Source organism: Cricetulus griseus, assembly GCF_003668045.3.
Source record: "Cricetulus griseus strain 17A/GY chromosome 1 unlocalized genomic scaffold, alternate assembly CriGri-PICRH-1.0 chr1_1, whole genome shotgun sequence".
In the NCBI taxonomy this organism is placed as follows: domain Eukaryota; kingdom Metazoa; phylum Chordata; class Mammalia; order Rodentia; family Cricetidae; genus Cricetulus; species Cricetulus griseus.
The window spans coordinates 57872537-57891092 of NW_023276807.1; the positions used below are offsets into that span (position 1 = coordinate 57872537).

General features: G+C 41.8%; 1 protein-coding gene across 1 annotated transcript in view; it reads right to left on the bottom strand.

Annotated features, from left to right (window-relative positions):
* Positions 1-6702: 6702 nt before the first annotated feature.
* The window catches only part of Kcnu1 (potassium calcium-activated channel subfamily U member 1), a 60437-nt gene continuing 48583 nt past the window's right edge, over positions 6703-18556 (bottom strand). Inside the window, 4 exon segments of the mRNA XM_035453194.1 lie at positions 6703-7405; positions 9896-10029; positions 11796-11990; positions 16826-16965. Of these exon segments, the coding sequence (XP_035309085.1) occupies positions 7123-7405; positions 9896-10029; positions 11796-11990; positions 16826-16965 (752 nt within the window). The 3' untranslated portion in view covers positions 6703-7122.

The window sequence follows — 18556 nt, forward strand, 5'->3', positions numbered from 1 at the left end:
TCCCAATTTGTTCAGGAGCTCTTGGCCCTTTCCCCTTCAACATGGAACTATGTATGTCTCTCTTAACAGTCCTCCTTGTTTCCTAGCTTCTTTGGAGGTATGTAGTGTAGTCTGGTAATCCTTTGCTCTATGTCTAGTATCCATATATTAGTGAGTACATACCATGTTTGTCTATCTGTGACTGGGTTACCTCACTCAGGATAGTTTCTTCTAGTTCCATCCATTTGCCTGCAAATTTCAAGATTTCATTGTTTTTCCCCCCACTGAGTAGTACTCCATTGTATAAATGTACCACATTTTCTTTATCCATTCTTTAGTTGAGGGGCATCTAGGTTGTTTCTAGGTTCTGGCTATTACAAATAATGCTGCTATGAACAAAGTTGAATATATATATCCTTGTTGTATGACTGTGCATCCTTGGATATATGCCTAAGAGTTGAATTGCTGGATCTTGAGATAGACTGATTCCCATTTTCCGGAGAAACCTTCACACTGATTTCCAAAGTGGCTGTACAAGTTGGCACTCCCACCAGCAGTGGAGGAGTGTCCCCCTTTCTCCACATCCTCCCCAACATAAACTGTCGTTGGTGTTTTTGATTTTAGCCATTCTGACTGGTGTAAGATGGTATCTCAGAGTTGTTTTTATTTGCATTTCTCTGATGGCTAAGGATGTTGAGCAATTTCTTAAGTGTCTTTCAGCCATTTTAGATTCCTCTATTGAGAATTCTCTGTTTAGTTCTGTACCCCACTTTTTAATTGTAGAAGATTGCAGATAGATTCATGTCTATTGCCATGTACAAAATATAAGTCCAATAGATCAAAGACCTCAATATAAATCCAGCCACACTAAACCCCTTAGAAGAGAAAGTGGGAGATATCCTTCAGTGAATTGGCACAGGAGACCACTTCCTGAACATAACTCCAGTAGCACACACACTGAAATTGACAATTAATAAATGGGACCTCCTGAAACTGAGAAACTTCTGTAAGGCAAAAGACACAGTCAACAAGACAAAGCGGCAGCCCACAGATTGGGAAAAGATCTTCACCAACCCCACATCTGACAGAGGGCTGATTTCCAAAATATACAAAGAACTCAAGAAGCTAGTCACCAAAACATTTCATTGATTTCTGATTTTTATTATTTCTCAGCATTCCCTCGGTTTGTTTTCAGTTTCTTGTTTTTTTTCCAACTTTTTAAGTTGCATTATGAATCTATTTATTTATTCATGCCCTGATTTTTTAATGTAGGCACATAGAGCTATAAATTTTCCTCACAGGACTGATATTAGTGTGTTCCAAAAGTTTTGTGTGTTGTTTTCATTTTCATTTAACTCTAGGATTATTTTTTATTTTTCTTGATTTCCTCTCTGACCCATTCATCATTTAGTAATGAGTTGTCTCATCTCCATGAGTACGTATATTTACTAGAAGTTTGTTTGTTGTAAATTTTAAGTTGTATTGCATTGTGGTCAGATTGGATAGAAGGAGTGATTTCAGTCTTTTTGAATTTGTAAGATTTGTTTTGTGTCTCATATTATTTTAGAAAAGTTGCCATGTGCTGCTGAGTAGAATGTGTATTCTTTTTTGCATTTGGATAGAATATTCTGGCAATCTCTCTTTAAGTACAACTGATGTATACCACCACCAGGAGGACCAGTCTCCAGCAGTGCAGGCCTCAAAGGGGAGTTTGTCTACTCAAGTAAGACCTCTTTATTTGAGGGAGTAATGGAAAAGACACTCACACTCTCTTGATGGTTTCCTCCTGAACTTTTCTTTATTCTTCTTCTGTATTCTGCTCTATATTTTTCCTCTACAGCTTATATGCCCTCAACAAAATCTGTCAGGCAGTATAAAAATTACAATGTGGTTACATTCTATTTTTCAAGTGAATGATTATAATGATTATAAGTTTTAAAAAACCAAGTTTTTCATTTCCCTTACATGATTAAAATAAAGTTATTCCAAGAACCCACATACATTTACATCTAAGTAACTTGTTATAGATTAACAGGATGTGAGCAAGCAAGGCATTTTTCTTGGTCAGTTATTTTATCAGCAGGCTGTATATAGTGGTTACAAAGAATCATCACTTTATTACTTACCTTGAAAGGTAATCTTATAAGGAATCTCAAAAGAATCACAAACCTATACTTTTATAAACAGCTCTATTTTAAATCCTCAGGGTATATACCTACTCATCAATAATTTCTTATATCAGAAAGTTGAGGGCAGAAATGGGCACAAGGAATTCATTATCATCTTTGATCACCAACCAATCCTGGCAAGAAAAACACGTCAGCTAATAATTGGGCTGCTTTGTTTTTGTTCTCTGACCTTAATGTGTCCCTCACTTAGCTATGTGCCTTTTTAAAACTTTAGATTGTCTTCTTGGGCTTTTCACCTTAAAGCTATTTGACAAAAACATCTTAGTCTAACCTTACTTTCAGAGCTTTGTTTCAGCTATGATGCACTCTGAAACCTGTAACCAAGCTCCCAACAGGAAGAATTCAAGCTCCCTGTGCTACTGAGTCTCAATTGTTTTTCCTAATCATTAACCTAAGCCATAGTCAATAGAAACTCATGTGTTCTAGCTGTGTGACACTTCCTTTTTTATTTTTTATTCTCTGCAGCCTCTGCTTTATCAGAGGCAGGGGCAACATTTTATCCTACCTTACCCTATGCTAATTTTTCATAAAACTAACCTCTGTCATAGTTCCTTACTATACTTATTAAAAACCCCCAATCATCAAAATCCTATTTTAACCAACACTACTGTTATATAAAATCATTGCTTCAGTTAATCGGTACGTGTTAGGAGGAAATTATCTTCATAATAATACACAGGTAAAAATGCCCAATAGAATGGGCTATTTCCAAGAGATGGTCATACTGCATTAAGAACAGTGGGGATCTCCCCACACTCATTCACACTATGCCAGATACCAGAGAAAAATGGCAGTGGCAAACATGCAAAGACACAGCAGTAGCAAGAAACACTCTGAAGCTGAGGCTTTCAGGGCCTTGCCCATCCTAGATTCACCCATCAGGGTTTTGTTTCCTAGTGGGCCAATCCCCTGAAGTCAATTGCTATCTGCTGCTCTTCTGACATGGCCACCAGTAAGATGTGTGGTGTCAATTAATCCTGGTGTTTCTCTGTTTATTTGTTGTCCAGGTGACCTGCCTATTGAAGAAAGTAGTGTACTGAAGTCACTACTACTAATGGATTGATGTTAATCTGTGCCTTTGATTTCAGTAGTAGATTTGTTATGAATTGGGTGCCCCCAAGTTTGGTGCAGATTTATTTGAGATAGCAACGCTGGGACTAGAGAGGTTGCTTAGCAGTTAAGAGCACTTGTTGCTCTTACAAAGGTCCTGGATTATGTTCCCAGCTACCACGTGGTGGATCACAAACCTCTGTATTCCAGTTCCATGGGATCTCTAGACCTCTTCTGGCCTTAGAGGGCACTAGGCACATACATGGTACACATACATGCATGCAGGCAAACACTCACATACATAAAGAAACTCTAAAATTAAAAGTTAAAAAATTAAAAAGGTAGTTATGTCTTCTTGGTTAACTGTCCACTTGATTAGAATGAAGTGTCCCTCTTTATCTCTTCTTATTCATTTTATTAAGTCTATTTTGTCTGGTATTAGGAGAGAGACATCTGCTTACTTCTTGGACCCATTTGATTGGAGTACTTTTGTCTATCGTTTTACTCTAAGGTATTCCTGATCTCTAAAACTGAGATATGTTTATTGTAAACAGTGGATAGGTTGGTTTTGTTTCTTGCTCCAGTCAGTCAGTCTGTGTCTTTTGATTGAAGAATTGAGGCTATTGATACTTAAAGTTATTATTGAAATGTTAGTTGTGATCATCATGCTGTTGACTTTTGGTATTCTCAGTGGTACTTTGTGTTTTATAATTAAGCTTCATATTTCTTTGCATGGTCTCTTTCCTATGTTAACTCTTCTCTTCATCCAGAAATAATGCTTTCTGTTTTTTCCTTAGGTTTGGTTTGTTGGATATAATTTTTTTAGGCTGTTTATATCATAGAAAGTTTTTCATTCTCCTTCAAACATTTCAGATAGTTTTGCTGGGTATATTATTCTGTGTTGGCTGTCATAGTTTGTGTGTTTCTTGTACATGTATGTGTACATGTTTCTTGTACATGTATACATACATGTGTGTGTATAGCTTTTCTTTCCTTCTTATTCCATATCTGGCTGTGTGGCTGGCCCCTTCTTTTCTTTTCTTTCCTTTTCTTTTCCTTTCTTTCTTTCTTTTCTTTTTTTGGGGGGTTTTCGAGACAGGGTTTCTCTGTATAGCTTTGGAGCCTATCCTGGCACTCACTCTGGAGACCAGGCTGGCCTCGAACTCACAGAGATCCACCTGCCTCTGCCTCCCAAGTGCTGGGATTAAAGGCGTGCACCACCAACGCCCGGTGATCCCTTCTTTTCTTGCTCCTTCACTTCCTCTCCCAGATTTCTCCTATTTATTCTCTCTGCCTACCTATCCATTTTCCTGCCCTGCTATTGACCATTCAGCTCTTTATTAGGCCAATCAGGTGTTTTAGGCAGGCAAAGTAACACAGCTTCACAGAGTTAAACAAATGCAGCATGAAAGAATGCAACAAATAAGCCAGGCATTGATGGCGCTCGCCTTTAATCCCAGCACTTGGGAGGCAGAAGCAGGTGGATCTCTGTGAGTTTGAGGCCAGGCTGGTCTCCAGAGCGAGTGCCAGGATAGGCTCCAAAGCTACACAGAGAACCCCTGTCTTGAAAAACCAAAAAAAAAAAAAAAAAAAAAAAAAAAGAATGCAACACATCTTTGCATCGTTAAACAAATGTTAAACATCATAAACAAATGTAACACATCTTAAAATAATATTCCACAATGGATGTGTCTTTCCTTGGTTTGGGGAAGTTTTCTACTATGATCTTGTTGAAGATCTGGTCTATGCCATTAACTTAGGGTTCTTTTATCTATGACTGAAATTTGAAGACTCTTCTTCCTTCCTTCCTTCCTTCCTTCCCTTCCTTCTCTTCTTTTCTTTCCTTCCTTTCTTTCCTCCCTTTCTTCCCTTCCTTCCTTCCTTCCTTTCCTTTCCTTTTTTCCCTTCCTTTTCCTTCCTTCCTTCCTTCCTTTCCTTCCTTTCCTTCCTTCCCTTCCTTCCTTCCCTTCCTTCCTTTCTTTCCTTCTCTTCCTTTCTTTCCTTCCTTCCCTTCCTTCCTTTCCTTCCTTCCTTCCCTTCCTTCTTTTCCTTCCTTCCCTTCCTTCCTTCCTTCTTTTCCTTTCTTCCTTCCTTTCTTACTATCTTTCCTTCCTTTCTTACTTTCCTTCCTTTCTTTCTTACTTTCCTTCCTTCCTTCTTTACTATCTTCCCTTCTTTCTTTATTTCCTTCTTTCTGGATGTCCCACATCTCCTGTGTGTTTCCTTTTGTGATTTTTTTTCATGTTCCTTGTTTATTTGGTCTAGATCTCCACTTTTATTTTGAGACCTGATATCTATCTTCTGCTTAATTCATTATACTTGTAAGTCTTTCCTTTGAGTTTTCTATTGGGTTTTTCAATCCCATCTTCATTTCAGCTTGAGTCATCTCCAGTGTTTCTACCTCTTTGTTGAATTCCATTTTCATGTACTGGATTGTCTTTGCCATTTTTATCAGTCTTATGTTTGTGTTTTCTTGGGCATCACTTAGGCATTTATTCTCCTTTAGCTCTTTGTTCTTATTTCACTGAGCTTTTACTTGTGACTTCTTTACATTCTTTTGACTTGAGGACTTTTATAATTGTTCTTTTAATTTCTGTGTCCTGGAGGTCAATTCTGATTGGCAAGCATTTCTACAGGAATGGCTGTTAGGTTTTAGAGAGAAGATGCTGGCTTGATCTTGAGATGCTGGCTTGTTATTTCTGCAACGAGATCTGAGCCTGTGAAATTTCTTTGTTAGTTCTGAGTTTGTAATCAATGGAGCAGGAAAGGGGAGACGAGAGGATGTCGGGGTGTGTTAGGTCTAGAGGTTGGAAATGGCTTAGGTGAAATGAAGTCAGGTGGGCAAAGGGCACTTGGGTGGTATACGGGACATGCTTTCTGTTCTAAGCTAGGAATGTGGGTCCAGATATAAGTGGAGACAAGGAAGGCCAGACCTTGGATATGACATGGGGGATGGCAGGTGGCAGGGAGGATACTGGCTCACTGTGGTGTTTGAAAGAAAATGGTCCCCAAAGGGAGTGACACTATTAGGGGGTGTGGCTTGTTGAAGTAGGTGTGCCCTTGTTGGAGGAAGTGTGTCACTGTGGGGTTGGGCTTTGAGATCTCCTGTGCTCAAGATACTGCCCAGTGTGACAGACCACTTCCTGTTGTCTGTGAATCAAGATGTAAGAACTGTCAGCTCCTTCTCTGGCACCATGGCTGCTTGCATGCTGCCTTGCTTCCCACCATGATGATAATGGACTAAGCCTCTGAAACTGTAAGTGAGCCACCACAACTAAATGTTTTTATTTACAAGAGCTGCTGTGGTCATGGTGTCTCTTCACAGTAATAGAAACCTAACTAAGATACCCACCCTAGAGCTCACCTAAAGAGAAGACAAGGAAGGCCAGACCAGGTTGAAGAACTGGTTGTAGGACTCAGGCTAAATCTGGTAGATTTCAGAATATACCTGGATGAAGAAGTCAGGGGTGCTCCAGGGCTAGACCCAGGAGGAGGATGTGGGATGTCTGGTGGTTATGGAGTGGGGTGGAGGAAATGACTCAAAGGATCCTGTAGGTGGATGCAGGTACTGCAGATTCCCTGCTTCAGCATGGTCCCAAAATACCCCTAATACTTGTTTTAATAAACAGATGCCTTCTCCCAGGCACGTACCTAGATCTTATTCATAGACAAAATAGTTCTGGTTCCTATCACCATGGGGAGGACTTCTTAATCCAGCTCAAAGGAACCCATGTCTTGCTCAAGGGAGAGAGAGCAGTGGACTTTGCTTTATTACCGTTTGACATGTGCATCTTTATTCATCACACCAGATCCAGTGTGATAAAACGGTCTGTTCCACAGCAGTGTGGGATTTCCTACTCGTCAACCACTCAGCAATGGGCACAAAAACAGCACACTTCTGTTCTTATCTTCCTTGATTAAAATCACTGGCAGCAAATGGCTCTAAAGGATAGACTCGGGAGTTAGAGTGCAGAGATGTTTTCTCTACCCCTGCGCTGACTTTGGAAAGATGCTGTGTGCTTGGATGCTTCTCTGGGGCCACTGACGTTTCATTGGTAATGCAATCGAGAATCTGGGTTGAAGAAACATTTTCTGTTTTATAACAGGTGGTGTTAAACGGAATGGCGCAAAACACGAGATCTGAAGGCAGTAAGTGGCACTCATTAGCTGGTCTGGTAATTACAAACCTGTAAGGAGAGTCAAAGATAAATTCTGAAACTGCCATTTGGACAGTGTGGCTACAAGCATTGCCCCAAAGAAAGATGGCTTTTTTTCCCCCCATTTCCATCATTGGCACACAGGAACAGGAGGGTCCTAGAAATTGATGTTCACTTCTCTACAACACACCCACTTAGGCATGGCATTCCATGCTCTCTGGCAGTAGCTGTTTTCATTATTTTAATGAGAGAGACGGTGTCTGGGAGAGCTCACCTCTACTGGCTTATCTGGCTCTAGGTTTATTTGTTTATAATATACACAGACTAATACCTTCAGTTAGCACAGTTCTAAGCACTGAAGCGAACTGGGACATAAGCCAGGAAGACAGGTTAATGCTGGACACTTGCCCTGGGTTCCACCCCTAGAACTGTATATACACAAGTTTGCTTGCTACAACATGCCAGGGTCCCAGATAGTTCCATATAGATTTATATCTATCTTAACCTGATGTGTCGGTCAAAAAGTTTTACACAGAATGCAGCCCGACCAAAGAATAAATGAATTTAACACCTAAATTTCTATTAAAAATAAATCTGAAAGAACACTCACAGCCTAGGGCTCCATGAGAAGACTTTTTAGGGAAGAAGACACCTCAACAAGATGTCAAGTTCAGAGCAAACCTCAACAGGTATGAGTTAATACCCAGGCAGGATTCATGACTAAAATATAGGCAGGCTGACCTTGTGTGACTTTCATCTGCCCTTCTTTACTGCTGGCCCCAAAGGTCCCCTCTTTTTAAATATGAAGGCTCGACCCACCTTCAGCCAATAATCTACTCATCATCATTTCCCATGGGTCCTCTGTGGCCTGGATTGGTTCTAATTAACATTTGGCACAATCACACGCATTCCTTTTAAAGCAAAGATACCATTTCCTTCCTTGAGGACCTAATAATATACACTGTGCATTCTTCCAAAACCCATATTCTACAGGTTTTCCAGACCTGTGGGTACAGGGTATAGAGCTGAGAGAGACTGGGGCAGGGGAACATGTTTTTATGTAGAAATCATTCTAGTTTCTGGTGCTGAACTCAGAGCCCTGCTCCTCCCTACTGTCCTAAAGGTGGGTGTTTTAAAGCCACTTAGCCCTCCCTATTAATCCATCAGTGTCACCTATAGACCTCCATGTTCATTTAGGTCTTCAGCACTTGGGCAGCATTTCTTCCTACCTCAGGCTCCATCACCACTGTTCATTGCTACAGTGTTTCTGTGCTCTACAGCTGTGTCACCTAGGCTCACTTCTCTGACACCTGCTACCCAAAGATTCTCCATCTCCAAACCACTTTCCAGGAACATCCTGAGTGTGTTACCACTTCCTATGTCCCATGTCAGAAATCTTAAGCTTCAGTAAATGAGTCTCTACACACAACCTCCCACCATCCTCTCTCTCCTGCTCTCTTACTCTGGGTACATCTCCTCTCTATTCATCAGGATTTCCAGTCCTCATCCTTTGACTCTACAGTCTACCATTGTTCCCTGTATCCATGACAACCCTGCTTTCACACCACACAGAAGCTCATCTGAATTTTACCTTTTCTCAACTCTACATCACTCTCCCATCTCCTCTGTGTACTGTATGACTCCTCCCCTCTCCTCTCTGCACTATATGACTCTTCCCCTCTCCTCTCTGCACTGTATGACTCCTCCCCTCTCCACTCTGCACTGGCTATATATGCACTAAGAAATGTTCATGCTAAGAATCCCCCCCACAGCTACCCTTACCTTATATTGTTCATTTACCATTTCTTTTCTTAATATTATATTATTCCTTCTCTCATTTCCTTCTCTCCTCCCTCTCTTTCTCCTTCTCACTTGAACCCACTATTTGAGTAATTTTATTTGTCCCCTGACTGGAATGAGTTCCACCAATCTATTTCTACTCTTGCATTTTTTTTTTTTCATTTCTCCCTGGATACTAACTGCTTTCATTCCCATGATGACAGTCCTGGCTTGGAACTGCATGATTGTGCTGTTCTAGATTGCATCCTTTCTTTTCCCCTTTCCACTTTGATCCAGATAGATTTTCTCTGTTTCCCACAGCTGGCAGAATGATCTCCTTTTAATGAGTCTGAACACAGTACACTGATGGTTTAAGAATGCAAACCACCGTGACTAGAAGGAAGCATCCATTAATCATTTCGAAGTGAATCCAGCAGGCAGCCAGGGCATCTCTCTTATGTAGCATCCTTATGGATGGAGGTAGGCCATACAAGAACTCCCGTTCAAAGCTCATGCTTTAGTTTCCAATAGGGGCAGAATCTCTATTCTCATTACAATGTCAATGTTCGTGGGATTCTGATAACATGCTTCCTGTTGTTTGGACCCAGTCTTTCATATTCTTTTTTTTTTTGTCTTCCATATTCTTACATCATTATCTAGCCCCCCTCATCCTGCTATGCACTAGCTGGTCTGGAGTTCTGGACTTGGCCTTGGTTCTCACACTTAAAAGGTGGCTAGCACTTTTCAAATCAGCATACTTCCCTTCTGTGTTCTGGGTTGTGTTCCTCCTCATCCATCATACGGTATAAGCCAACACATAGGATCCCATAATTATCTAATGAGCCACAGAAGAGTTGTCCAAAGGTTTCTCTTGGCTGGGAAGAGAGCAGAACAACGGGGCTTTGTAAGCACTTTAATCAAACAGTTGTTAAGAACTTACTTGAGTGTTGTTTGCCAGCTTTTTGCTGCAGATACTAGAAGACCTAGCAGCCCCTCATTTGCTTGTGATGGCAGTGTATAGTGGGCAGTCACAGAAGTTGGTGATTAGTTATCCCTTTGTGATTCTGGTTTCCTCAAGAGCCACTGGTGGGAGTAGTGTGGCACATGCTCTTGCATGTTCTTTTACTGTGCTAGTTTGGACCACCATTAAGATGAGCAACAGGTTCAAAATTAATCATGAGCAGCAGGTTCAAAAATTCAGTTTTAGGGTAAACTTCAGGGGATCTCAAGCATTCTTGCTCTAAAGCTATGGTCAGCAAAGTCACAGTTCAAAGGCATTGGCAGATAGGTTAGAAGCATCTGGAAAGGCGAGGTCAACAGCTGCTCAGTTCTGTGCTTCCTTAGGGAAAGATCGAACTGGGTCAGAAATGCAGGACAACCTGCTTTTGCCTCAGAGATCCACAGGAGGTGCTGGCAGCAGCTTTCCGGGCTTATCCCTCACTAGGCAACTGCAGGTGAGGGCCCCGGAACCACATACATGCAGATGGTATTTGCGCTTGGAATTCACAGGCACAGAACACACAGGTCACACTCACTTGGGCAGTACGTGTTGAGCCATGTGCAGCACAGAGGCCTACAGAGCACATGCCTTTGAAGGGCCCTACTGATATCCACTGACTTTACAAAGATGTCTCCTTGTCCACATGCATCCTCACCATAACACTGAACAGGGGGATGCAGTGTCAATCAAAATAAAAACAAAGCACGGCACTGAGAAGTGGATGCCTTGTGACCAGGCTGCACTCTACTCCAGCTCCTAAGGAATGATGCCCCACTGGAAACTGCCCATGGTGTTATCTTGTTATCTTGTCTGCCTTTTCCTGCTCTCTGGGCCAAGCAAGTGTCAACATATTCAGTGACATTCTTAGACCCAGATCCAGAGTTCTGCCTGACTGCAGGTGGCCTGACCAGAATTCTCTAGCATTTCAGGTACTGAGGCAATAGTCAGAACCTGGAACCCACTTCCTTAGCTTGTCCACTGCTGTGATATGGTTGAAACCGTAATAGCCTCAGGTGAGCATCAGTTCCTTGATCTGTTAAATGGGTTTAGTCACTTAACTCATGTCATCCCTGGATAGATTAAACACAAAAGATACAGAGGAGATCTAGGGCTTCTTGGAAGGTTGAGGTCAAGGGGACTACAAATGACAACAACCTTACTGCTGCATCATCTCATGGAAAGGTGAAAGGGCAATATAGGCCACGTGTAAGAGAGAGGAGAGGAGACCAAGCTCATACTTCTATTGATACCCTGTTTCTGCTAGTGACATTTAGTTCATTATACCCCATCAATCTTTTAATGGCTCACCCTTCACCACCATTGCATTAGGGACTGAATTTCCAATACAAGATCTATAGGGGACACGTTCAGATACAGTGTTGGGCCTCTCTGATGTTGCTTGCAGATTTAGCTGGAGGATGGAGAAAACAATTTCTCTACCTCTTGAGATTTTCGCAAAGAATAAACACAACCAATGAAAATGTACTGTGCAGAGACACTGCATCTATAAGAGTGTATTGTATTAAATTTTTACTAGTTATTATTTCTGTGTTAAGGCATTTAGGATCTGAGGCATCCTAGACCATTGAAAATCAGAGAGTTAAGGAAGTAGGAAATGTATTATAGTAACAGTAGACTCACCTCAATGTCTGATAAAATGGTTTGGTCTAAAGAGAGAAGCCCCAGCTTACACCGTGCCCTCCCAGACACAACTGTGGCACAGCCTTCATGTATCCCATAGTACTTCTCCTTAGCCAAACACTGTTCCATCTGAGCGCTGATACCTCCTGTTACTAGCATGTGAAGTAATTCCAGGACATGACAGTTGTAGAAGGCCTGGAAAGCAAAGGCAAGCCAGGTATGAGATCAGAAGGGCCAGCGCATGAATTGTAGAGGTTTTGGGACTCGGAGATGAAGTAGGCATCACCATGTGAAATGGGCCTCTGGTGCTGGTTTTTATTGCCACTATCAGATTGAGTGCAAGTTGGCACTTTGGGTAGAGTTAGTCAAAGCAAGGGGAGAGAAAAAAAAAAAAAAAAAAAACAGTGAGAGAGATCTTGTTCCTATAGTGCAGACACTGAAAAGTAAATAATGGTGCTGATTATCCCAGAGCCCTCTCCCTCCATAAGTGACCAGAGTAGTGTGTCAAGCCACAATACCGTAAGCATCATCAATGTACATTTTAAAAATGTACATATAACTAATGAGACAGATTTTTCCTTGAGGTCACACTGACATTTTTGTCATCTATTCTTGAGTTTGGGAGATGTGAATTTACTTAGAATCCTTTGAATAATGGCCTATTTAAAGCCACACAGTGATGTCACTCAAACGCACGGGGCTTCCATCGTTCTTTTCACTACAGTAACAGTTATAGGTATCAGATAAATAAGGAGAGTTTTAGAATCCTTGGTGTCTTAGTTGCTGCTCTGTTGCTGTGAAGAGACACCATGACCAAGGCAACTCTTATAAAAGAAAGCATTTAATTGTGGGCTTGCTGACAGTTTCAGAGGTTAGTTCATTGTCATCATGGTGTGGAGGATGGCAGACATGGTGCTGGAGAAGTTGCTGAGAGGTCCGTATCCTAATCCATAGGCAGAGAGAGACCCTGGGCTTAGCAGGGTCTAAGGATTTGAATCCTCAAAGCCTACCCCACCCCCTGAGCCCCGTAACACACTTCCTGCAACAAGGCTACACCTACTAATCCTTTTAATCTTTTCAAATAGCACCACTCCTGGTGACTAAACATTCCAATATTTGAGAGTATGAGGGCCATTCTTATTCAAGCCAAACATTTGGCATCCAGAGGAAATGGAGACAAGTGCTCACACCAAAACAATCTGAGGTGTCTCCATAAACTCCCTCTCCAGAGCTACTGTCACAATCTTATATCCTATGCAGTAGGTTTTCTCGAGCTGACAGAATATATATTTTCTAAGAGTTTTATTTATTTTATTTTTTAGGTTGACATAACAAAGTAATGGGTTTTGTGACGGCATCTGCATATGTGTGTTTCTTTGTATTTTCTTCTCATTTCTCCCATCTCTACCATTCTCCCCCGTGCTCTTCTGCCATCCAGCTGTTCCCTTTATTCCCCCACTTAGTCCCTACTTTTCTATTACATATATTCTCTTGCCTTATATGTTCCCTACTTCCCTTAAATATCACACTCCCCTCTCATGATCTCCTTCTTTCATGACTTAAATACACACACATAAATGCACATGTACACACAAATATACACACACATACATGTGTATAAAACTTTAGATTCTGCACATGAAAGAAGCATGATGTTTGTCTTTCTGCATGTGCCTTATCCCATAAATTCTGCATGTGCCTTATCCCACTTAACGTAATGATTTGTGGGTGAATACCTTTTCCTGTGAATGTCCTGGCTTCATTTTTTCAATGGCTGCAAAACAATGCTTTTGTGCTCATATGCCACATTTTATTCATTATTTGTATGTTGATGGATACTTGACGGGTTGTGTTTCTCAACTCTTGTGAACAGTGCACCTATAAATATAAATGTCTAAGTACTTCTGTAGTATGATAGCTTGAAGCCCTTTGAATAGATGCCTAGGAGTTGGATCATATAATAGTTCTATTTTAATTTCCTTTTTCTTTTCTTTCTTTCTTTTCTTTTTTTTGTTTTTTGTTTGTTTGTTTGTTTGTTTGTTTTTTCGAGACAGGGTTTCTCTGTGACTTTGGAGTCTGTCCTAGAACTAGCTCTAGTAGACCAGTCTGGCCTGGAACTCACAGAGATCCACCTGCCTCTGCCTCCCAAGTGCTGGGATTAAAGGCACGCACCACCAACACCCAGCATATTTTAATTTTCTTACTTAAAAAATATCAATTTTAGAAGAGGGTCACTGGGTGGTAGTGACATGCCTTTGATCCCAGCACTCAGGAGGCAGAGGCAGCACTCTGTGAGTTCAAGGTCAGCCTGTTCTACATAGTGAGTTCCAGGACAACCAAGGATATACAGAGAAACACTGTCTTGGAAGAAAAAAAAAAAGAAAGGAAGGAAAAGAAAAGAAAAGAAAAGAAAAGAGGGTCAATTAAAAAAATATTTACCACTTTTTTTCTTAAAAATTGACTAAAAAAAAAAAAAAAAAGAAGAATGCCAATTCTAACTGCATGTAAATTCCATAAGTTGTATATAGTCTTTGGGTCTGGAAATTGGTGTGTGATGTTTTTATTTGCAAGGTTTTTTTAATGTTTTTTTTCTCTTTTTTTGGCAAGGTTTTTTAAAATAAGAAAGTTCATTATTTTTTTTTCTGTATGTACATATGTGTAAAAGGTGCATGCACTCATGGGTGCTGGCCCGTGCTCCTGTGTGAGAATGTGAAGGCTAAAGGGAAAAACTGGGTGCATGCCTGCTTCACTCGACTTTATTCCTTTAGAGGCAGGGTCTCTCATTGCCCCTGGAGCTTACATTACTTTAGCTAGGCTGGCAGTCAGCTAAACCTAGCAACTCTGTCTCCATCACCATCAGTTGTGCACAGGTCCACACTCAGCCTGTTCTGTAGGTGCTACAATCTAAGCTATGGCCCCATAGTTGCACAACAAGTACTCGTAACCACTGAGTCATGACCCAGCCAGAGTTTTAGATTTGGGGGAGTTTCCACCCAGTGTGTCCACTGTGTCTGCAGAAACTTACTTTCATACCAGCTGTGGATAAGGTCCTTAATTCCCTGTGTCCTGGTCAGCCTTTGCTGTCATGTCTTTGGTGGCCATTCTGCCTGGGATGAGAGACTCTCAAAGCAGTTTAATCCTCATTTCCCTGATGCCTGGGGATTTTAGAATTCAGTTGTACTTTTTTCTTTTCTTCTCTTCTTTCTTTTTTTTGTTTTTTGTTTTTTTGTTGTTTTGTTTTGTTTTTCGAGACAGGGTTTCTCTGTGTAGCTTTGGAGCCTGTCCTGAAACTTACTCTGTATACCAGGCTGGCCTCAAAGTCACAGAGATCCACCTGTCTCTGCTGGGATTAAAGGTGAGTGCTACCACCGCACAGCCCTGATTTTTTTTTTTCACTTCCCACATTTCTATTTGGTTTTTCTTCCAAAGTGTAACTTTTCTTATTATGTTTCCTTTCATCTGGCTGACGTTTGGTCCATCTTTCTGACTCTTGTCCACCCCACTGGCTCTAGTCCCAATGCTGCTTCCCTCTTGAGAGCCTGGGATTGGATTCATCTGTTCTTTGTGTCCTCCTTCCGGTCACTGACCTGGTCCTCACCTGGAGTGCTGGAGTTCAGCAGTCGATGAACTCTGATATTTTAGAGGCTTCATGCTGCCTTGTTCTCCTTTGTTGTGTTGCAATTTGCACCTGTTTTGGTTCCGATGCCTTTCCTATCTGTGTGGCTCTTCTCACCGAACAGCCTACTCTGGAAAGCTCAACTCCAGCACAATATTAAGAGTCACCTCAGAAATGTAACCTACTTGATTCCCTTCGATGTAAACATCTCTGGCTTGACAAGGGGTTAATGTTGCTTACACTTCAGGAACATGATGGCCTGTCAGCATCTTTATCAGTGTTCTAGTGCCAAGGTAGAGCTATTTATAGTCTGAGAGCTCAGTAGGGTTTATGAGGTATTCACCTTGGCTAAGAGCAGCAGAGCCATGTTATTCCCTCAGCACTAGGGAGCACTGACACCATGAAGAGTCTGCACCTGGCCCAGCCATGCTCTGCTAATGTGCAGACTGTCTTTGAGGCAACCACGCCGCAGTTCAGGAACGATTCCTCCTCTACATGGAATTACAGAAAGCAGGGTGTTTACCAAGCTCTCCTCAGAGCCTCGTGCATTTGGATTTGCACATTGATATTTGGTCCTTTTGCAACCTTCTCTTAAGAAACCCTCAGTGGGAGGAGTCTGTGAGGCAGTGGATTGCATGATTTCCTTTCAGGGGTTCCTACAGTCATTCACAAATGGCTGCACACAGATTCTCTGGGTCTTAGACAGGTTCAAATTCCTCAGATACCTTATTCCTGCCTGGGACATTCTTCCTAAAGGCTCTCAGTAACATCCACTCCCTTCCAGGTAATGACTTGCAAACATCCCCTCAGAATCCCTTCCCCTGGTCATAACTGAAACCCCTTCCTCCAAGCTCCATATTCTCCCGTCTCCCCTGACCTTTGCCTTGTATGTATTCTTTCTGTTGCTAGTTATCAATGTTTAAGTCAGTCTCTGCTGTACCCCGCTGGTACAGTGCCCAGCACAGTGTAGGTGTTCACTGTTTAAGAGTGGATTCTGCTCATGGGATTCCTGTGATGAGTGCCAGGGGTCTGCTTACAGCCAAAACTTAAAATGGATCCCAAGAGAGAAGCAATACAGAAGGAGATTTGGCTTTGATCCGAACAAACCACAGGCTCCTCACAAGACCAGGCCTTTCCTCTTGAAAGTCCTGGATCCCCTTATGGTGATGTCTACATGAACTATTGGGATGATCTATAGAGCTCTGACACTTGGTCTGCCCAGCTGAATGCAAAGATCCAAGTTTGGCACCCATCCCCTTAGGCATTTGGGATCCCCTTGCTGGTGTAATCTTGAAAATGTAAAAATTTGAAAACATGAAATAATGTCTGTGAAGTTGCCATTTTAGAAAATTAAAAAGAAGTCAAAACAGGGAGCAGTGGTCTCTCTGGGGGACACAGGCTCATCTGCACCTACCGTGGCCAGAAGAGAATCCAAGAAGTTGCCTGAAAAGACAGCACCCGTGGAGAAGGAAGTGCTGAGATGCAGGCTCGTTCCTTTGACTGTCCCATCCAGTCCACCAAGCTGCTCTATAAAGTGGATGTTGGAGGGGTTCTCTGTAAGACAAGATGAAAAGGCAAGGCCAGCACACTTGGGAAAATGGGAGACTGCTGCCTATATTCCTAAACTCAATCCTCTCTGGCACAACAGAGCTCTACCAGAGAGAGTGCCCCGTGGACTTTGTGTCACTCCATGTAGCTCAGCCAGTAAAGTGCTTGCCACACATGCAGGAAGAGCCATTTGAGCCTAGAATTTTTGTTTTTTTTTAAAAAAAAAAAACCATGGGGCTGAAAAGATGGCTCAGCAGTTAAGAGCACTGGCTGCTCTTCCAGAGGACCTGGGTTCATAACTAGATCTATTGTTCCATGAGGACTGTAAGACACTTAGAAGCCTGTTTTGTTTCTTTTTGCTTTTTTGTTTTGTTTTGTTTTTTGAGACAGGGTTTCCCTGTATAGCTTTGTAGACCAGCCTGGCCTTGAACTCACAGAGATCTACCTGCCTCTGCCTCCCAAGTGCTGGGATCAAAGGTGTAAGCCACCACCACTTGGTTATTTTGTTTTTTTACTCAGACTAACATAAGAAAACAACAAATTCTCCCCAGTCTAAGACAAGCTACATACATTTAGCTGATTTATAACCTTGAAATAATTTCAGACTAGACTGAATGATCTATAAATGGATCATACGTTAAAAACTTTGCACATATGCACAACGACAGTTACAGGTGTCTAAACCAAGGTTATTAGCACAAAGCAACCTAAAATACTATGTGAGTTTCTCTTGCCAAGTCTGACTGATAAAGACCTACTCCCTGTGCAAATTCCTCAGCAGCTTGTCTCACTGGGCACTATGCCCCCCACCTCCAGTTACAGCCTGTACACCAAGAACCTTGAAGCCAGGCATTTCCATGTTGCTCTCTCCCCTCAGATGTAGCTTTTGTAAACTGTTTTATTGAAAGAAGTTTGGGGTGTGTGTGTGTGTGTGTGTGTGTGTGTGTGTAAAAGCTAGGTGTGAACAAAGGAGCTAGAGAGAATTGGAATGAGAGAATTAGAGCTAGAGAATTCAAACTGGAGAACAAAAGTTGGAAATAGAGCATGACCCTCAGATTGTGTATGTGAGACTTTTTCTTTGGATAGATAGGAAATTTTCCTTAGTCCCCACTGCTCTGATGGCATTCTTTTCTGCAACCCTTTGTGCAGTTCTGGCAACTGGACTCCCAGGCTGTGGTAAAGAGCAAAGACTGAGGGTCTGGTAGGTGCCTTGTTAGTTCATGTGACAGTGGGTGTCTGTTTCCAAAAGGTCTTTAGCTGAACAAAGCCTGAAGTCCACGCCGAGTGGTAGAATATACCTTATCTCCTCCCACCACTTTAATTTACCATTTCTTCTAATTATATACGTAATCTTAGGAGTCAGAGATGGTTAAAGGGGAAGAAACAGTAAAGGTATCCATTAAACTTGCAGTCATCTAAGACTCAAGCTGGTTGCAAGTAGACTGACAGGTGCTGGTTCAGATGCTTGGAACAGGCTTCAATGGATGATGTCTCCATTTGGGGAGAGGCCCCAAATAGCACCAAAAGGTTTCTGGGACCTATTCTGTTTCCTTAGTCCTCTGACTGTGGATTCTAGAAAGAACTGGAGGCATCAACT